Source organism: Protopterus annectens, chromosome 5.part0 (assembly GCF_019279795.1).
Source record: "Protopterus annectens isolate FY-2018-M chromosome 5.part0, PAN1.0, whole genome shotgun sequence".
Lineage (NCBI taxonomy): Eukaryota > Metazoa > Chordata > Ceratodontiformes > Protopteridae > Protopterus > Protopterus annectens.
Window position 1 is genome coordinate 684,218,698 of NC_056735.1, and position 22,947 is coordinate 684,241,644.

At 40.6% G+C, this 22,947-nt stretch overlaps 1 protein-coding gene across 1 annotated transcript in view; it reads right to left on the reverse strand.

Moving 5' to 3' along the window:
* The window catches only part of OFD1 (OFD1 centriole and centriolar satellite protein), a 1,865,993-nt gene that overhangs the window by 1,778,264 nt on the left and 64,782 nt on the right, over positions 1–22,947 (reverse strand). The window contains exons 2-3 of the mRNA XM_044072530.1: positions 5,491–5,658; positions 4,812–4,907 (exon numbers count right to left, since the gene is read on the reverse strand). Coding sequence (XP_043928465.1) covers positions 4,812–4,901 — 90 coding nt within the window. The 5' untranslated portion in view covers positions 4,902–4,907; positions 5,491–5,658. The remainder of the gene's footprint in view (positions 1–4,811; positions 4,908–5,490; positions 5,659–22,947) is intronic.

Consider the following 22,947-nt stretch of genomic DNA (forward strand, 5'->3'; position numbering starts at 1 on the left):
TTTTACCGCGTCTATCAAACACCACAGAAAACAATCCATTAAAAGGGTTGTGAGGAAGGACTTTTGAAAGTTCAGTTTGAAGCCGAGGTAGGAAAGGCGGGGATGTGACCTTGTCTAAGGACTCCCAGTACCTGGATACAGAATCTGCACAAATCAGCAAGTCATTAAATAAGGAAAAGTGTTGATGCCTAGGATTTTGCAATGGGTAACCACTGAGGCCAGAAACTTTGCAGACACTCAAGGTGTAGTAGATAGCGCAAAGGGTAATGCAGAAAATTAATAATGTAAGCCAGATACAGCAAACCTCAAAAAAAGTTTCCTGAAGGTGGAAGCAATAGGAATTTGATGATAAACATCCTTGAGATCTAGAGTCACCATGAAACACTGGTCTGGAAGCAACACTAGGAGTGATTGTAAGGTGCATGTTTTGAATTTCAGAATTTTTACAAGGGTGTTTTAAAAAGGATAAATCTAGGGTGGGTTTTTACGATTTCTCCTTTTTTTTGTACCAAGAAGATTCTGAGTAAATTCCTTTATCTCTGTGTACTGTAAGCACTTGTTCTAGGACACCTGTTTCTACCATGTAATGGAGCAGTGGGGTAAACAGCTCTGTCCACTCTGGGGTGTGAAGGGAAATGCCCATAAAAGTGGAGGATTTTTGACCCATTGTCAAGTGTATCCTCTCCAAATTATTCTCAGAACCCATTTGTCTGAGACCACTTGCAAACAGGTTGCAAGGTTGAGAGAGCGAGCCTGGGAGGAAAAGGAAGAGAAGGAAGGACAGGGGTGATCAGTCCAGAAAAATCAGCACTAGATCCTGTGAAGAGCCAGAGGAATTTCTTCTTTGAATGGCAGAAAAATTCTAAACACTCGCTTCTGTAGCAGCTGAAGGCTTCCCATCCAGGATACGTTCAGCCAATCAGCTGTCAAAAGAAGAGAGAGGAGGGGGGGGGTCCAAAAATGCCACTGAGATAGTGGGAATGATGAACATCTACACCTTCAGATGAAAAGTCAGTGCTCCTTCCCACAAAAGTATGGACTGTTCACTGCAGCATGTGTGTGTGTGGAGTGAAAGGGGGAGCTACCTCAAGAGAATGATTTAACTGTCCCGATGTCCTTTTCATGAGTGATGTTAGAGGGGAATCAGAAAAACAACTGGCAAATGACAACAGCAACAGCACTGCAGACTCTGCATGTAACTTCAGTAGTAAAGTGCAGAGTCATACGGTATAACGCAGAATTTACCAGTCAGGCTAATGTCCTCATCCTTGCTTATATTCATGCATTTTGTGCAGCTATAGAAAGGATGTGATCACAGATAAACAGGTGGAAATTAGGTGTTCCCACTGCTGGACTTCACTCTCAATGACTCAATGACAGAGTGAGCAGCTCAGAAGTCAGTGAAGACATCATCATAGAAAATCTGTTTTTCCAGGATGAGAGGAGTAAATATGCCTCTCTAGGTACTACCCACAAGATGTACCAGACACAACGCACTTTGATATGGCCCAGTGACAGATCCAGGATATGCTGCAGATATTAGTATTTTTTAGCTTAACTGGAAACACATGGAAAACCTACAGGATAAGCTGGGGGACCATTACTGAGGACATGGAATTCCAGTATGCCCTGCTAAGCTTGCAACAACCAGAAATCTCACTATGAGAAGCAGTGTAGAAAGGTAGATGGATGAATAGATGAGTGGATGTACATTGGTTTGCATACTGCAAACATTCGCATTTTTACAACCTAGAATATGTTCAAAAGTGTGTACAAATTCCCATTTTTACAATATAGAATATGTTCATAGGTGTGTACTAGGCTAATGGCCCTGGAGCCTTTACAAGCCTAGCCCATAGAAGTGCCTTGGCATTGTGCCGCCTGATGTTAGTTCCCAGTGCCTCTATCAAGTAGAGCCACTGGAGTGATCATCAGGGTGAATTTTCTATTTCCCATCCACTCATCAAGATTTCTCTTAAGAGGGCCAGTGAGGTGCTCTGCTTGACATGTATGGGAAGTCTATTCCAGAGCATGGGTAATCTCTGGATTATGAACCTGTCCCCCCAGCATGTTCTGCTGATTATGGTAATGAGGTTGAGGTCTCTGGAGCGTGTGGTGTGGAGGGATTGGGATTTCTTTAGATGTAGCATTTCTAACAGAGCTAGGTCAGACATGGCTTTGTAAGTCAAGCAGAGATCACCTCTTAGCAGATGATATGAGACAGAGAATAGCTGGAGTTTTTTTGAGTCTGTCCATGTAGGACATGTGTTTAAGGCCTAGGATCCTCTTCGTGAGGTACTTTTGTGGCTTCTCCGGCTGTTGCAGCTGTTGTTGGATCTCCCCAGAAAAAGTAATGAGGCCACTGGACTTGATCAAATTACCAAAATGAACAAAAGGAATACAGACATTGGTTATATAATTTTAATGGTAAAGTGATATTTTACTATGTACAATGTAAATGTGTTCACGTTTATTATTTGGTGATAGGCACCTTCTTATTAACCGAAACAGTTGTACAAAACTGATGAAATGGCATCTACAAAAGTTCCTACACAGCCATGATCTATTCCATTAAAAACACTGCCAGCTTTTAAGTTTGTTCCACTGCTGCTATTTTATTTTCAGCAAAACATTTTTCTGTCTTTCTGTTGACTTCAGTATAACTTGGCAACCAAATTACCTTTTTGTACCGCATACTAATGGCTGCTCTGTTGTAGTGAAAGTTGAAAGCTAGAAACCAGAGAACTATCCTTCAGGTGAGTGATAAGGCTTTTATGACCTAATTTCATTCCTCTCTTGTGGTCAAGTGATGACTGCACTGCTGAAGTACTGCCTATAATAATGGTACAGGGTGCTTGCTTCCACATACCTGGCCTAGCAAAAGTACAATACACTCACTGGTAGACTCACAGACCTTCCCCAACAGCCTCAGTACTTTGACAGGTGTCAAGTAGCAAAAAGAACTTCATGTCACCTTCCTTCAGGATGAGTAAGCAGACCTCAGCTACTCACTTGCATCCCCCTTAGTTGATTCCTTCATCTCCCAAGTCTACCAACTGAAACCTTGTCCTCTGGGGTACAATCAGGGCTTTAATCACCTACACAATGAAACTGACATTGTTTTATTACGAAGAAATGCACTGACAATTTCTTAAAAAATCAACAAACACTTATTTTTTTTACAACGCAATTTATTTTTCTCTTCTATCTGGAGATGTGGCATTCCTACTTACCAAGCTAAATGGTACATTTGCAATGTATTTATGTCTTTTCACAACCTGTAAAATGTATATTTCTTTGTTTCAATACACACACCAATCTTTTCTCATTAAAGTCCACACACTGGTTTTATTTCAGACGTCCTGACACACTTACCCTTCTGACACCACAAAAAATACACCTGTTTTCACTTTATGCAAACTCCTCTTTTATTGTATTTGTTCCAGTACATGGTATGACAATTTTCTCTACAGATCATGCACACCACCTTACTCTTACCAGTTAGTCTGCACAGCACCTTTTTCTTGCCTTACATCAGACACAATGCGTGTAGGTCATGGTGTATATACCACCCTACTTTTTTTCTCACTGTTCACTTTTTGCTTTCCATATCTCTTAACAGCTCTTATTTGCTGTACACAGTACACAACACATGTTTGCCAGTTACAGCATGTAACTGCCCCCCCCCCCCCTTCATGGAGTTAGGTGGACTGAACACAGGTTTGAATATGTGTGTGGTATGGAAGAAAAACTGTGACAGGCTAGCCACCCAGTGATGTGAATATTGGCTACATGCAATTGTCACTGTTAAAGTGACACCTCAACCAATGTGATTACTGAGGATGGATGGATAAACACACGTGTATATCCAAATCAGTTACTAAACACATTTTCTTGCTTGCATCATGTACTGTTCAACCAACTATAATTCTTTTATCAGCTGCTGCACACTTTTACTCTACTGAATTTTTACACTTTCTGGCTTGCCACCTTCAGCATTCCACATCTCCTTCTCTCATTCCCTCCCCCAACAAACAAACAAAGGCTCTTTAAACTACTTTGCTTCATTCCACTGAGTGCTTGTTCATTTCATCCATATTCTCCACGCTACCTGCATTTAGCTTTCAACTGTCTCCAGTTTTGTCGTGACCTTCATAAAATAGTTGATTTTCTGATAAATCATTAAGGTTTACAGTCAATCAGCGATTCTAGACATTAATTTCATACTTCTTATTTTTCAGAAAATGCTGTTGTATTAGCTTTTTAAGTGAATTACAATAATACTTAAATGTTTGGGCCTTTGTTCCACTTTCTTGAGAAGAGCTGAAAACAATGCACAACCCTTTCTGCCAGTTGTCTATCCACACTTTTCCTCCTTGGAGAATTTCTTTTCCACTAGGCTGCTTTTCCCAACATTGTTTCATTGCAGACTGCATGCAATTTGCACCATTTCCAACCATTTATATGCACCATTTTCAATTCACCAATCATTGCTGTGAACACGATTCTCTGTTCTAGTGTGGAATGTCCCTTCCCTACCTTCCTCCTACAGTTTATTCACCGTTCCTTTCTCTTACGGAGTTGCATACACTTCTGTCATAAAAAGACAAATTACATATTCCTATTTCTGCCCTTGAGTTTTTGTACACACCTTTGGCAGCATACAGAATTATACTTCTAATATGATGCCTTCTTTATTCATTTGTAATGAATAATTAAATAAAATGTACAGTATTCCAAGGATCAGTAGCACTAGTGCATTTTAAGGGATTCGGCACACTGCTTACATTGCAGAAAATAATTAGAATTACCTTCAAAGAGTCTAAAAGACCTTTGCTCTTAAATGTTTGGTACAGTCTCCTCCGTAATTCTTCAGGTGAAATCACTTCATCAGAAGACATCCCGACCTGATAAAAAAAAAAAAACAAGAAAAAGAAAAAAACTATACTACAGTATTGTGACGAATACACAGGAGTATCTTCAGATCAATGTCTCATAATTCATCCACTGATAAAAAATCTCTAGCTCTTCCTACCCAAGGTAAAAAACACATTCTCCTCTACAGTCAGTAGTATAATGCAGTTAGAAAACTGAGCAAGTACAAAATCCCAATCTCTTCGGGGAGGGGGGATAGTCTGGGGATGAACTCCCCTTGAAAAAAAAAAGTTTAAAAATCTGAAGGGATATGAAGTACTTTTAACATGCTATAAATTACTGTCAACAAAATCTGTATCATAATGCACTAAAACAGCAATGTTTTTCTCCTTTCAGGGAACTAGAATTTTCTTACGAGTGTTTTTAGCATGTCCAGGGAGATTTAAATCTGGCTTATTTGGCATTACAATAAATACGTTATACATGTGGTAAAAGTTAATGCTAGTAATCTGCTAACAAAAAATTACACAAATAAAATACACATTATCTGTTGGTGTAGATTTCTATACTGTATAAAAAATTGGCACCACTCAGAAAAAAGAATTTTGTACTTACCTGTAATAATACATCTATAAGAAGAAGATCCTTCTTCAGAAGTCTCTAGGACTGATGCCACAGGTATTAGGACCACTCAGCAGATAAAACATTAGTAGGCTGCTTGGAATCCACTCCTCTTTTCCACCAAACACTCATCTCTCAATCTCCAGTTCTTCTATTATATTTCTGATCTCAGGGAAAAAGAAACACATGAACTTAGGACAAGACATATGACATATGGGGGCTGGTCAAGAAAGTTACTGAATATGCACATTTGTCTTCCAGATCTGTTAAGGAAAGTACATGACTTTCATATCTGATGGACAGAGGTCCATCTTTGGAAACCTCTATGATAAAGTCCAAAGGGAATATTCCTGGGTGGCTACCATCATGGAAACATATTACAGACAAACAGCAGTCATGAAGAAAAACCTGGGTACCGAAGTAACATCCACTTTACAGTGACCATCATATAAATACAACAGAAGATAAGGTCACTGCTGTACAAACATCAGCAACAGTGGCCCTATGGACAAAAGGAGCAGATGTAGGCACCTCTCTTTGTGGAATGAGCTCCGAGAGTTACACATAGTGGCTTTCCATGTTTACTGCAACAGAATTCAGCAAAATTAGCCATCAGGAAAAGGTGAGTGTTGAAAACTTTTCTTGTCTTGATTTACTAAATGATACAATCAACTGGTCAGACATATGAAAAAATGTAGTTCTGTCAACTAATGACTGAAACTATTTGTTAATATTCAAAAAATGGGGAAGGTAGTCATCACAATTAGAATACTCAGGAAAGAAGGCAGGTAGTTTTATTAACTGATTTGGATTTGACTCTGTAGTGATTTCTGGCATGAAAAAATAGGTTTGTTCCAAGTGCCACCTTTTCTCTATTGAAAATAAATCAACAGAAAGGGCATGCAACTCAGTCAGGTCTACAAAACCATCAGGCTTAAAAACTGGAAGAATATTTTTCAAACATCTTTATTAAATCACAGCACATTTTAAGAAACAACACGAATCCGTATAAGTTAACCAAAAAAACTATCATGCAGTATACACTCATGTTTTCTACTTTTCATTCACACAAACATTACTTAAACTGCTCAACTGCAGCCTTCCTTTATACCTCACTCCTCCTCCTGAGCATTATTTTGCATGTATTGCTCCCAGAAATTCCATTTAATCCTATGAAGTTTTCTCCTTCCATTTTATGGAGATCTTACCTCCATTTCCTTTATCTCCTTTACAGTATTCAAAACTTTCATTACTGTTGATTAAGATTTTTTTTCCATTTTCTAGCAACTGATTTTTTGGCAGCCAAATGCATTACACTTAGTAAGACCTTAAAATGTTTAGGCACACCAGATCCTATATCCCAGCTAAAAAGTATAATTTCCTTAGTTACTAACATTAAGTCCGTCATTACCTCTGTCAAAGTACTCTGTAGGGAATTTTTAATATCTGCCAACTTCATTACATTCCAGATAATATGTTCTCAACTACCTTTCCACCAACACATTACAAGAAAACAGTTTTCAATTTCCTTTTTTTTTCCTCATCACATATTTAGCATTTGCCATCTATTAAAGGAAAAAATCCCCTGAAGTCTAGTGTATAAAAACATATATGAAAACACTTTCAAGCAAAAATCCTAAATCTTCTGGACTTTGTTGACTACTTGTGAATCCTACACATTTTTTTCCACTGTTTCTTTGTAATTTGCATTCTTGTTCTCAATCTTTTCTAACCTCATGTGATTCATTTTACAATTATGCAATACTTTAATCATGCCTATAAATTATCCCTTTTTAAAAGCATACACTGTTCTAGACTCAACTAAAAACTCCATCAGAGCTGGCCTTTTACTTGGCAATCTGACGTCCCTGTACTAGGCATTCCCATGTCCCTTTCTTTTTGTCAATATTCAGTCATCAATCCAAGATAAGAAAGTTGATCTCTAAACAGCAGTCCAAACTCCTGCTTAGTCTCACCCTAGTTTCATTCTTCCTTTCCAAGTTATTTGTTCACAATTCTTTGGTTCCTTTATTTCCTCCAATAAATTCTAGCCCCTCTTGCTTATTTTCCATATCTCTACTTGCACACATGCCTATCCATAAAATTTCCTTCCTCCATTCCCCTGACAAATTATTTCTTAGAATACGTTTTGCAACAATTTGAACATAACATTCTGTAGCATTGTTACTATTCTCCTTAAGGGCTTGATTACAAAACCCTAATCTATTTTTATCTCTGGAACTCACCCGTTTCACCATCCTTTTATACAACTATGCAGTTAACATAACTCAAAGTACCCCTTCAAATCAAGTAACCCTAAGCCACCTTGTTCTATGTGGAGTATCAAATTATCTGACTTAACTCTTGCCGTCTTACCCTCTTACCCTCTCAAATAAACTTCACCAATTTATTAATCTTTATCTACAACTTCTTTGGTGGTTGACAAAAATATGCATGACCTGTCCATAAGACATCATATAAATTCAAATTCATTCATATCAATATTCCCCATGTCTGTACTCAAGCACCCAAACTTCACAAAATAACCTTTAAGCCTATAAGCCTACAAACTAAACACTATTATTCTATATTCATCATCTTCTTTTCACAAAGAAATCTTCCCAACTTCCTATCTGAAATCCATCTTCATCCTCTATCCTTCAAAGCCCTCTTTTTCTTCTTCTTTCGGCTTTTCTCAGTTAGGGGTCGCCACAGCAGATCACCTGTCCGCTCATGATTGGCAGTGGAGTTTTACAGTTTCGAGTTGCCAGCCCGACACACAACCTTCCAAGGAAGGCACACAGGCACTCATGCCTAGGGCCAATTTTGAGTGTCCAATCCACCACCTCTTTGGGATGTGGGAGGAAACCGTAGCACCCGGAGGAAACCCACGCGACCACAGGGAGGACATGCAGACTCCGCACAGAAGGCACCCCAGCCAAGAATTGAAAAAGAGAACATCTTGCTGTGAGGCGGCAATGCTAACCACTACACCACCGCGGCCACCCCTTCAAAGCCCTCTACTTCTTACATTAAAGAAACACTTCTACAATTCCTCTTACTATTATATTACCTTTTCTCCTACTTATACATTTAACATCCTACCAACACCCATTACTCTCACATTTTCAACAAAACTCATACTGTGTCCTCAAAACAAAATACTTCTGAACCTCATCTCCCAAACACACCCTATATCAGCACTCATATATCCTATTATTCAAGAGCAACTATCCAAAAGCAACAGCCATTTATTCCCAAATTCATTATTAAACATAAAATCAAGCAAAAATGCCTCTACCTGTACTATCACACCTCCATAAACATAAACCTCAGAGGTGGCATACACCCAAACTCAGGCACAACTAAGTATATTCAGGCGTCAGACAGCATATCCCCATCATCTCCTTTATCACTATCATCGCACCCACAGTCCTACCCTGGCATTCATATATAACACACCAACTTATGAAATACATATAACAACTTCCCTGAAGTGCATGCATTGATAGCACATCACTTTAGACATCTTAGTTGCCAAAGAAACATGTAACTACCAGGAATCAAAAATTAAAAAATTTCCCCACCAAACTATATTATCAGATTAGACAAAGCCAAGAACAAAGCTGGTGGCATTGCAATTTTCTTCAAAAGTACACTAAATATTGCTCTCCCAGCACATACATATCCTGCATATGTTCTCTAACTCAGAAATCTTACCAACCATGCTAAAACTAAACACTCACAAGAGAATTACAATTATGGAAATATACATACCCCCAGGTAACAGTGCTAGAACACTGGAAGATATTCTCTGCTGGGCCTCCTCAAAAATCTTTCATAAAACCATAATACTAGGTAATGTTACCATAGACCAGTTAACTATACAATCTGAAAATCCAGCCAATAATATACATCTATACAAGTTCACCCAACTTTTAACCACACCAACTAGATTTAACAAAGCCACAGCCAGACAATAAAATCTTGATTATAACCTAACATCCTCTCCAAATAAAACATCATTCCATGGAAATTTGTCAGACAATCTAAGTGATCACTTACCAAATCAGCACCATAAGGTACCAAAGTGACAGCCCCAAAACAAACAATTATAGCCTGGTTTACTACTTTTCATGAAGACGCTTTTATTAATACATCTCCTTAAGTGGGAGTCACTACAGACTCTTTCCATACTTGATACAGTCTCTGAATTCAATAAAATCTTTGTAGGTGTTAGAAACACACTGTGCCCCGCAGACTAAAAGCAGTCAAAGCCAATCCTGCCCCATAGCTGTCTTTAGCAACTAAACAACTCACAAAACAAAGATAAAGCAAGGAAGGTTTGGACAAAAATAAAGCAACTCCTACTTTACTAGTATATAGACAACTAAGAAACCTAGCAAAACAATTTATCACCAAAGATAAGAAAATCTGTTTCTCAACCAATCAAAACATACATACTAATAATCCAAAACTGTTGAATAAACTGTCAAAAAAACTCAATAAAATATAAAAATAAATAAATAAAAAAATAAAGTCAATAAACTGTTAAATCCAGGACAAGAAACACAGAACACCAAACACAAAGAAAAAAATGATACAACAGCTAACTAATTCAATGCCTTATACAGACAGTACAGTCTTAACCAACCAGGTGACAAATCATGCTCTTGATGTCACTGCTCAATCAAATAACTTCCTTCAGTATTTCTCCTTCCATCCAGTTCTCACAGATCCATCCACCTACAACCAGATTTTTCCATTTTTGCACATAGGGTCAGGGTGCTACTTCAACAGTGACAATCAACTACAGCCAAGGTTTAGACTGCTGGGTGGCTAGCCCTGCCGCAGTAGTCCTTCCACACCACACACCTGTATTTACACTCATACCTATGGCCAGTTTAGAGTGTCTCATCCACCTACTGCATGTCTTTGTAATGTGGGAGGAAACCCCAGCACCTGGAGGAAACCCACGTGAACACAGGGAGGACATGCAGACTCCGCATAGAAGGCACCCCAGCTGAGAATCGAACTGGGGAGCCTCTTGCTGTGAGCCAACAACACTATCTGCTGCACCACTGTGCCCCCTGGCCAGTTCTCACAGATGCGTTCAAAAAATACCTCAAAATATTCAAGCCTAACAATCTACCTGGCAAATATCTTAGAGCAGCCGAGGTTACTGCATTTCCAGTTTCAATTCTGATAAAATCGATCCATATCTGAAAATAGTCTACTTGCTATGGAAAATATCATTAAAGTATTCCACTCCACGAGGGTGGAAATCAATACAGATCTTTCAACTTACAGGCCAATTGCCATTTTATCTCAATTATCAAAAATATTAGAAAAATGTATTCACATGTAATTTCAACTATCTAAAAGATAACCAGCTTCGGTCTTCAACCCAAGAATACTTCCATCCTCATCATAGCATAACTTTTAATTATGTACTTACCATAACGATAGATGTATGTGATCTATCTCGCCTACATTCATAACTGATGGGCTCGGAGCCAAGAATCGGCTCCGACTCGGCCGATACACTAGCACGAAGTCTCTCATTGGCTGGGCCAACCCCTTATCCCAGGATGCACCACGCCCAACCCCCCAGATCTTGTTTGCCCCAACAACAACTCATCCACATGTACCAATCCAACTGCACAACAGTGTTTCCTCCAGATCCAACAGGTAGGGGGAAGGAGGGCGGGTACGTAAGAATGTAGGTGAGATGGATCACATACATCTATTGTTATGGTAAGTACATAACTAAAAGATGTAATGCGATCCTATCTCGCCTACATTCATAACTGATAGGACAGCATCCCTAGCACCTAGATCCTGGGAGGCTCACTGGAAAACACTCCTGAGCACTGTGGAACCAAAGGACGCCCGACCCCTGGACACCATGTCCAGTTTGTAATGAGAAATAAATGTATGTGGAGAAGCCCAAGTGGCCGCTGCACATATCTCATCCACAGACAGTCTGGCGTGGAAGGCCACTGAAGTTGCCATAGCCCTAGTAGAATGCACTCTAACTGGAAATGGAAGGTCCCTTTCTGTTGATGCATAAATAAATTAAACACAATCCCTAATCCACCTAGCGATAGTGGTCTTAGTTACTGCTTTGCCAATCCTGTTATCTGCAAAGGCCACAAACAACTGGTCTGATTTCCACTGCTGCTGTGTCCCAAGTAAAACCTCAGTTGTCTATGCACATCCAACTGATGAAGTCTGTATTCTGCCTTGTTGGAAAATTTCAGAAAGAAAACTGGTAGCTCGATAGATTGTTGCAGACAAAGAGCAGAAGAAACTTTAGGAAGAAATGACGGATTTAGTTTTAGAGATACTCTATCCCTATGAAAGATCAGATAAGGAGGCTTGACAGAAAGGGCTTGAAGCTCCGAAACCCTTCTGGCTGAAGTAATAGCTACCAAGAAGGCAGTCTTCCAAGATAAGAATTTTTGCTCACAAGTGGTCGCCGGCTCGAAGGGATGAGACGTCAAGGCTCCTAGAACCACATTTAAATCCCATGGCAAAACAGGTTGCGACACCGGGGGGCGAAGCAACCAAGCTCCCTTGAGGAAGGCCTTACACAACTTATGACTCATGAGTGAAGGCTCAAAGGCAACATGATAATTAGAAATCGCTGCCAATTGGACTTTAAGCGTGGAGACAGCGGAACCCTGTCTAAAAAGAGTTTCCAAAAAATCTAATACTGCCGACACCGGGGCTGTCAGAGGGTCAAGGTTGTGCCGCTGGGCCCAAATGGCAAACCTTTTCCATTTATTAGAATATATCTCCTTAGTGGAAGCTCTGTGGGAAGAAGACAGAATCCGGACCACCTCAGGCGAAAGGATATGCTGTCTGACTAAGGTCGGAAGTGGAGCAGGCAAGCCGCTAGCTTGAGAGTTCGCAGTGATGGATGGGCCTGACCCGACTGAAGAGTCAGGCGGTCTGGAACTGGGTCCAGAATCCAAGGACCCTCCACTGCATACTTCCGGAGGAAGGGAAACCAAACTTGGCGGGGCCAGTGTGGTGCGATCAAAATCATGCTGCTTCCCAATCAGATCACCTTCTGAATCACCTTTGGCAGTAGAGGGACCGAAGGGAAGGTGGAGAGCAGACTGGAGGGCCAATTGTGGACTAGAGCGTCCCTGGTTGACTCCCCCTGGGGGGGGGGGAATCAGGGAGAAGAAATTGCTGCACTTCGCATTCCAGAGGCTGGCGGAAAGGTCGCAGCAGGGAACCCCCCACTTGGAGAAGATCCGAGCCGCTACTTGGTCGTTCAGGGACCATTCGTGAGGCATCAGAATAACTCTTCTCAGCCTGTCTGCTATCACATTGGACTTCCCCGCAGCTCCTAGGCCTGAAGATTCCTCCTTGTGTGGTCCACTGTCTTCCAAGGGGCCTTCAGAGTCCATGCCTGAAGAGCCCCCCAGGAAAAAGTTGCACAAGAGGAAGCACATAGACTCCCCAGATGAGTCTGTCACCTCTGACACTGACCTTGTTGATGCGGAAGGGTCCCCTAAGTCATCCTCTGACGATGTCTCGTTCTCCAATATCCTGGAGATCTTGAAACAGAGGGGCGACTGGCCGTCCAAAACCCTTTCCACGGAGGAGTCTGTCTTCCTCAAGGCCTTTGTTGCCCAACCCTCCACCTCCTGGGTGTCTCCATCCTTCGATGAGTTACTGGACCTTATTTGTCGAAGGGTGTGGGAACACCCTGATTCTGTGGAGCCAGTTCCTTCTCGCCCTAACAAGTTTTTATCCGCACCCCCTGGCAAGGAGTTTCTAACCAAGGGAGTTCCGGTTGATGCTATGGTGGTGGCGTCTGCCACCCAGCAGGATGTGGCAGAGGCATCTACTTCTATCCATCCTCCTAAAAAGGAGTCCAGGAGCATGGATAGGTACGGGAAGCATACCCTGACTTCAGCGACCTTTACTCTGCGGTCACTTAATAATTTATGTCACTTTACGAGGCTCCAAAGGGATCTCGTAAAGAAGTTGGAAGATGCCCTGTCTGGTAACGTGCCTGAGGCATTGACACAGTCTGTCAACGCCCAGCTGTCTACCCTTTCATCGATTGTTAACTCGTCCATGAGGCTCATATTGTATGCAGCCGAAGGGGCGGGTAGGGCAGCGAGTTCGGGCGTAGCCCTTAGGAGGCAAGCCTGGATGCGCTTGTCACTTTGCGGAGGCGTTCAAGTCTTCCTTCACCGACGCTCCATTCGATGGGTCCTCTCTCATTGGACCCAAGGTGAAAGACACACTCACTAGATGTGAGCAGGAGGGTATGACTTTGTCTGCCGTTGGGGCCCGTTTTTCGCTTCCCTCTAGACCTTATCCCAAGGCTCAGAGGGGAGGAAAGATGTGGTTCAGAAAGTCCCAAAAGTCTTTCCCTGCCCATCAGAGTGACCCCCCTTCCAGAGGCAGAGGGGGGGGATTAATCTGGAAGACGTCACCCTAGAGGCGGCGGAGGCTCCCGCAACTCAGGAGACCGCGAATCCTTTCGTGGTTCCTCCTTCCAGCGTCCCTGAGGGACTGCCCGACTGTGCATCACCGGAGCCAGTCGGGGGTCGATTCTCGGAGCATCCAAGGGCCTGGGGTTCCATCACTCAGGATCAGTGGGTGCTTCGTATCATCACCGGAGGTTACACCATCCCCTTTAGCCATCCCCTTCCACCGTCAAGGAAAATCCCAGACGTGCCACCCAGTCAACAGGATCAAGCAGCCATAGAGGTCGCAAAGCTGCTCGGAAAGGGAGTCATCCAGCCAGTCCCCGAAGACCAGATCGGATTAGGAACTTACTCAAGGTTATTTTTGGTGCCGAAAAGAACATGGGACTTGAGTGTCCAGGATACATTTATGCTTCTGCCTAGGAGCCAGTCACTTCCATTTCCGGGCCCTGCCCTTTGGTCTCACCACAGCCCCCCAGGGTGTTTACCAAATGTCTGGCAGTGGTGACTGCTCACCTGAGACGTCTGGGATTCCAGGTGTTTCTGTATCTAGACAACTGGCTCCTCACCACCCCCACCAGGCATCTTCTTACTCTAGCCGTGAGTGCTACCATCAAGTTGGGACATCTATTAGGAATTACATTCAACTGGGAAACGTCTGTATTGCTGCCATCACAGCGTGTTGCCTTTATAGGCGCAGAGCTAGACTCTGTAGAGATGCGAGCATTTCTTCCAACAGAGAGGATAAAGATACTACAGGACCAAGTCCTAACCTTACTGCCCTGAAGGAAAGCCCCAGCCAGGATGGTCCTTCAGCTTTTGGGATCGATGGCGGCCTCAATTCTTCTGGTCCCTCTGGCAAGATTGCACATGCAAATTCTTCAATGGCTCCTGTCGACCCAGTGGTCATACCAAGAACTGCCATTGTCCTACCCGATTCTCATCACAGAAACGTGCCGGCGAGATCTTCGTTGGTGGCTCCTCCCCTCCAACCTGAACCAGGGGAGATTCTTCTGCCCTCCTTCCCCCATTGCCACAGTGACCATGGATGCTTCCCAGATAGGGTGGGGGGGGCATTATCTGGGCAGGATGGTTCAAGGCACGTGGCAAGATCACGAAACTCACTTGCATATCAGTGTTCTGGAAATGAGGGCAGTGCTTTTAGTGTTGCAGGCACTTTACAGCTCTCTTCCCAAGAGTACAATCGCAATCTTCTCAGACAATATGGCGGTGCTATGGTACCTGAACAAGCAGGGTGGAACCAGGTCTTATCCTCTTTGCAGAGAAGGCATGAGAGTGTGGAATTGGGCGATCGCTACCCAGAGATTTCTAGTGGTAACGCGCATTCCGGGGAAGTACCAGCGACTGTCATGTGGAGATAGAAACTTTATCTTAGCATTCCCATTCCAATCTCCACATGACAGTCGCTGGTACAAAACATGGGGCATTCAACTAAAAATGTTGTTACTAATGATAATAATAATAGATCATATATCCTATACATCCTATAAGTAACCAAATGTCAGTGTGACTATCTGTTGTCCGTCATAACATGTCCAATATTTCATAGGGACTTAATATAAAACTTGAATGACAATAATAATACTTATTAAATATTTGGTGTACAGACTGTCATGTGGAGATAGAAACTTTATCTTCGCATTCCCATTCCACTTTTTTATTTATTAACAGTCTTATGTACATTGTGCTGTATCACTTTAAATTTTTGAACATGTTTTGGCACCAAAAAGGCATTTAAGTGCCTAATTTTAATTGTTTTGTGAGTTCTGAGGAAGCCCCGTGTAGTGGGTGAAAGCGCTAAACTTTGCTTGTTATTTTAAAATAATAAATCAAGTGTTTTATATCTTTTTGGTCGTCTGTTCGTTTGGCTACAATATTGACCACCGCTTTACAGTTTGGGTACAACTAAATCTTCTAATACTGCAGGCAACACTCTATATTTAAACAGTGCTAAACTATTTAACCACATCCCATTACCACGAAATCCATTCAGAATACAAACATTTAAAACACAACTAAAACTTCACTTATCAAATCAATGGATCTGTTCCTGTAGATCTTCAATAAATTGCCATTGTTACCTTTAGTTTGAGATGCTGTAAAACTATTTCTCTTCATCAGAATCCTGTGCCCCACAACCAGTCTCCAGCAGTAACCTGAATCGTTTTACTGGAACCTCCAAGGCATATGCACAGTTTTTTTTACACTGCTCACCCTCCACACCTTCCAATATAAACCTAATGACAGCCATATAATTGTCTCTGAAAGTAAAGTTGTGTGTAATTAAATTTACCAGTAACAGGAGATGTTCGAATGATCACTGATGCAGTAGTCTTGGCTATATGGGGTTACATCTTGCAGTAACCTTAGCTATATGGGGTTACATCTTGCATAGGATATAAAAGCCAGAGGGCTTCCAAAGCTTCAGGGCATCGTCCAAACAAGCTTGAGCAGACTTGCCTGAAAAGGCAGGTTTTGGCACCAAGCCCTTCAGAGCTTTCATGCCAAGAAAAAGAGAGAGAGAGAGACAGAGAGACAGAGAGAGACAGAGAGAGAGAGAGAGAGAGACAGAGACAGAGACATAGAGAGAGAGACAGAGAGAGAGAGAGAGAGAGAGAGAGAGACAGACAGACAGAGACAGGGAGGCTGAGTCCTGAAAGGGCAATGCTAAGAAAAACAAGAATAAATGTCCACGCTCCGGCATAAACAACACACCAAAACACTAGAGGGGGGTGGTGGAGGGAGGGAGCAGCAACTGCAGCAGTGATCATTTGAAGATCTACAATTACGGTAACTTTACTTGCACAACTATACTATGTTCATCACATAGATCATTGCTCCAGTAGCCTTTGCTATAAGGGGAGATTACCCTAGCTTACTACATTTGAGGGCTGGAAGACGAAGAGTCCAGGAGCCTCTGAAGAATAGTCCTAGCAAAGCCTGATCTACATCTAGTGAAGAAATCAAGCTTAGTGTTTAGTAAAGGTATATACAGAGGACCAAATTGCAGCTTCTAGAATACTCCTAGAATCCAACCCTTTCCAAAAAGCCACATATGAAGCAAAGGCCCTGGTAGAGTGGGCCTTGACAATACCTGGAATAGTTTTGTTATGGTGAGTATAACAAAAAGGTAATACCCTTAGTCTGCTTTGATACAGATTGCCCCTTATTACCCTCATAAGAAAAGTGCATTTGATCACAAGATCTTAAAGATTCTGAGGATATTCAAGGTATGGTGTATACTTTCTCCCTCATTATTAGGTTCAGGAAAGAAAATGAGGAGATGGATAATTTGGTTTAAAGTAAACTGATACCACTTTAGAAATAAAAGGAGGATTAGAGCTCAAGAAACCCTATCCCTGTGGAAAATGAAACAGGGTTGACTCACTATAAGAGCTTGCAACTCAGGTACTCTCCTTGCAGAAGTTAGAACAATCAGTGAAAACTGTTTTCCATATGAAGAACCTGGAGTCAGCCATATTAAGCGGTTCAAAAGGAGCAAGTGTTAGCTACTTTAACACAAAATTTAGATCCCAAGAAGGAACCACCAGTTTACTTGGTGGTTTCTTGGGCAAAACCGCTTCAAAAACATTTTGACATAAGACTGCATTGAAACAGGAGGATCCATGGGCAGACATGAGGAAATGGCTGATAAATGAACCTGGATAGAGTAATAAGAAAGGCCACAGGATGGCAACGGACAAATAATGTAAAACTTGTTAGCAACTAGATTAATAGGTGCTGGTTATGTTGTTGACACCAACTAGAAAACTTTTCCCATTTGCTAATATATGATTTTCTAGTAGCAGGATTTCTTGCCTCTGTTGGTATCTGCTACATGTCCTCAGTAAACAGATGCCTAAAAGAAATTAATACTGTATCATCCAGTCAATCAACTGAAGTTGACTGATATCATGGTGTATCAAACACTCCTGTTCTTGTAAGAGCAGATTCAATCTGTTAGGAAGTTTGTGGTAATTCCCCCTGACCATTTCCAAAATAAGGGAAAACCATGACTGCCTGGACAAGAAGGGAGTCACAACAATTAGCTTAGGGGGATTCCTTCAGAGCCTTCAGAAGTACACTGGATATTAGTAGAAAGGGTGGAAAAACACACAGAAACATTCCTGTCTACAGAAAAGAAAATGGCAGCTGTCTTCCAGGTCTTCTTGCATGGAGTCCTATGGAATGTAGGATGCCTGTAGAATGAGACTGTACTGTAAAGCTATATCCCAAGCCAATATGGCTAGGCTGAAAAATTACCCGATTCCCCATTGCTTATTAATTTAACACATAAATGTGGTATTGCCTGTAACAACTTGAAGAGGTCCCGAGGACCAAAGATGCTTCATTGAATTGAGGGCCTTGATATTTATGTGCTTGCAGTTAAATGTCCCACACACCCTGCACTTTTATCCTCTCCTCAAACTGCTCCCCAAGCAAAGTCTGTGGTGGTGTCTATGGTGGCAGACTGCTTTGGAACAGGAAGGAATAAGAGGAGACCTGGATTTAAGGACATCTGTTTCTCCACCAAATGATTTCTCTTCTGACAAATCTCAGCACTGGGATATGAAAAGACAAAGGGTATTGGTGCTGGGACCATATCCTGAAGTACTCTATGTGGAAAACCTTAGAAATAGATCGAGCTATTAGATCTATTTTTTTCCCCGTGGAAGAAAAGCTCTTTGAACCAAGATGTCTAGTTGACACCCCAGGAACACAATCCTGTATGAAGGAGTCAAGAAAGACTTTTGGATGTTCTCTTGGAATCCCAGCTTGTGTAACAGATCTCTCACCCATGAAAGAGATTACCAACACTCTGAAAAGATTGCAAAGATAAGCAAGTTACCTAAATATGAAAAAAGTGGATACCCTGTAATGAGCTATAACTGGAGCTAGACACTTTGGGAACATTCCAGGTGTAGAGGATAGTCCAAACAGTAGGCAGAAAACTGATAATTTGATCCATACACACAAAACCATAAAACAATTTCTGAAGTCTGGATGAATAGGGATATGATAAGTATCTTTTAAGTCTAGTGCTACCAGGAAACTTGAAAGAGAATGAAGAGGCAAGAGGTTGTTAAAGTGACATAATTGTGATTATACCATGCGAACATCGCAAACCCGACAAACGTGCATGCTGATTGGCTAATCCAACCAGCGTGCACATAGTAAATCCTACAAGAAATAACGCAAAAAGTCCGGTCGCTAAATATCATGCGGCGACAGCAAATAAACAGTAAAGTAAAGTAAATCTAATACCCAAAACACACAACAATTTAACGAAAACACAGAAAACTAACCAATTTCCATACTACACTCCTCATTCCCTCACCTCGAACACTACAAAAATAAAAAGTCATGCAGTCGCAAATACATCACACACACACTACATAACCATCACTTATAACACAATAAAACCAAGCATTCTCATAAAACCATTCACTTACCTATATTCCCTACAATACCTATACACAGACAACTCCAAAAATGTACATACTAAAAACACACCACACATCCCTCGCAAAGTCAAAAACACACACCATACCGAACGTCCACATCAGCATACATCTAATAAAAGTGCATACAACACCACAATCTAGTGACCAAATAGTAAAAGTACATATTTAAAAAAAATTAATACAAATTAAAACTACACCACATTTCAACATACCTATAACTACTAAAACATAACTACACGTTGTAAACTTCTACACTGCTTAAACTATATTATACCAAGCACTACCTAGCCCTTTCCTAACATTTCCTGAAAAACTAAAAAATAACATCTATTTAAATTAAAACAGAGATAAACAATAAACACAAACTGAAAGTGTGGACTATTTTATCTCACAAAAAGTGGAAGAATAGGAAAAAAAGCAAACAAAAACATAAATAACAACAATACAAACATAATATAAAACAAACTAACACAATGGTATAATAGCAATAACCCACTTCTGGGTGTGGGTAATGCTGGATTTACCCACGGTTGTCTTTGTTTGGTCCTGAGGGCGAACGCCAACCGTGGGTAAATCCAGCATTACCCACACCCAGGCGTGGGTTATTGCTATAATTTGGGCACTATCACGAACAGGTTTAGGAAAGAATGATCCAGAACTAGTCTCCAAGCATTTTCTTGCTTTGGGACTAAGACCATCCCTTAATATAAAAACATTCTCTACCTGGGGAAGGAGGGCTTGGTTTTACCACTCCTTTAGACAGCATGTGATAAAGAACTGGATGAAGAATGACCACCTAGAAAGGAGGAATTTCTTCCCTCTGCCATCCGTAACCTTGATGAATGATGTGCGTGAATGTGTATGCAGCAGCAGTGATGAACCTATGAACCCATCTCTCTGAAACTAACTGTTGCCAAAGAGAAAAATGGATATTCAGACTTTCAAAAAGAAAAAAAACTGGCCAGGTTGGGTAGGAATCAAAACGTCTCTTGAACAGTCATTTTGACTTGTTGGACGATCTTTGGTTTTGGGAGGTTTAAGGTTTCTTTTTGAAACCACTTTACCATTTCTTCTTAAATGTCTGATAATCTGTATTTTACTGAGCCTGTTTATTCTGCTTTTTGCCAAAACTGGATGAGGAGGGAAGTGATAAAACACAAGCAATACCTGGAAAGCTTTTCACAAAAGGGAACTTATCTGCCCAGCAAAGGAATAGCACCAAACTGACCGTTGATCCTCAAAAGCCTTAGAGAAGCATACTGTTCAGCGGCAGTAAAGCTCTGGAGTGCTTGCCACCCAGACTTATCTAGTCTCCTCAGCTCAAGCTACCTGACAGTTTGAGCATGTGGAAGATGCCCAGAAACTTTGGAAGCTTTTCTGCTGTTAAACTTGCCAGGATATAACTCATATACCGATGTTTACAGCAGCAGTGATGAATATAATGAATTCCAATATTTTACATACACATTCATGCACATCCATACAAATATAATTTCCAAAATGTAATACAAGGTTATGATTTGCTTCTTGTGTTTTTAACTTTAGTAACACCTACATTCCCATGAACGCACCTTATGTTTTGTTTTAAAATACTATTACGCGTTCACTCTCAGTATATGTACAATACTTAACACTTAATAGCATATGATCATAGCTTATGTTTTGCTTTAAAAACACCATCACGTGAAAATAGCCTATATATATATATATATATATATATATATATATATATATATATATATATATATATATATATATATATATTTACAATACTTAAAACAAAAAGTATCTTTCTTAAGAATAAAACATGTCTTTATAAAAATATGTTGTCTGTCTATATTCAGATATGTTTACAAATGTTGCTTAGCAGCACACAGATCTAACCATTGTCAATGAAACAACTACATTTGTCATTTTCTGCCAATCTTTATTTCCATTCCCTGAAAGTTTTTATCTTGACTATTTTCCTTTAATTCTGAGGTATACAATTCCAGGAAGCTGGTGCTTTTATAGTGAAGGCTCTTTCACATTCTAGTAAGAAGAAAAGGTAGTCTAAGACAATATATAACCAAACATCCTCATGATGAGCAAGGAGAATGGATGATCATAAGTATGTTCCTCAGAGGAAGGCCATAACTTTCAAGTGGTAACATAAACAATAAGGTGCTTAGATAAAAAGAGGCTCTGGCTACATCTGGTAGCCATTTTTGCTCTCTTAAGAGTAATACCATGGCGTAACCTATTGTCATATGCACTAACATACCAAGAAATGTATTTTCCGTAGTCTATATTAGCTTTGTGTTGCGTGTGAAGAAGAGAAATAATGGATAAACCATATTAAAGTCTGACAAGCAACACATTTACAGCTATAGCTCATCTAGCCTCTGGAGAATGTAGATGTGACATTTTGTAAGACACCTTTATTTTTAATACTTCACCTATTTGGGTTTCCATTTGAGAATGAAATGCAAGATATTCATCAAGAAGTATTCCCAGATATCTGTGGGTCTTGATTTGAGTCAAAGGTGCTCCATTTAGTTCCTTGATACTTACATTCTTAGCCTTAGTTAATCTTTGTGGAGTCCCAAACATACATTATTATTATTGCATTATCTGTTTACATTTAGCATATTCTTTGCTAGCCAGTTCCATGCTGACAAGAAATCTTATAGAAATTAGTTACTTTGTGATTTACAATATCTAGCTTGGTCCATTTCATCTACGGCACAGAGCTTGTATGAAGCAAATCTCAAGTGAGATAATTTAAAAACAAGGAAATAAAATATGCCCAAGCACAGATTCATGGGAGATATCCTTCAGGGCTGTGGTAGATTTAGAGCACATATTACATCTCAGAATGTTCAGCTAGTTACTTTGAAAATTATTTTACAATGTTAGAGAAGAAGCTAGAATTATAAGCTTTAGAAGGAATGTGTGGCACTGATCTACAATTTTAACAGCTCTTTTTTAAATCCCGCAAGTTTTCTTCCATCAATGCTGATATATTTTTATCAGTTAAGGTCCAAATTGCTATAAGTATACTGTAGCTAATGCAGAATTCATGATGCCTGTTAGTATATTTTATTGATGGGTATACTCCAAAATTTGAAAAATATTTTCTTAATATTATGGCAAGTAGGCAGAAGTCAATTGCAGTGGCGAGGTTAGGGACTTTAGTGTCTTTAGGCAATATTTTGATCAGGGTGTTTTTTTAAAAATGCAGGGATGATCTCTGTTGTGAGAACAGCTAACAGCTTATAAAGGATAGAACTACATAGGCTTTGAGGATCTAATAAAAGTAGGATGTAGGATATGGTAATCAGAATAATAGGAGGTGCCTAGTTTCCTCAGTTGTTTCTGTGACCAGAGATTTTTGAATGGTTCTGAAACACAAGGGAGGGTAGTTTACAGTGCTATGTAAACGAGTCACTGGTATGGGTCTTGGGGGCTTTCTGAAACAGTACTTAAGTACTACGTAGTGAAGTAAAAATATTTTGCTTTTGTTT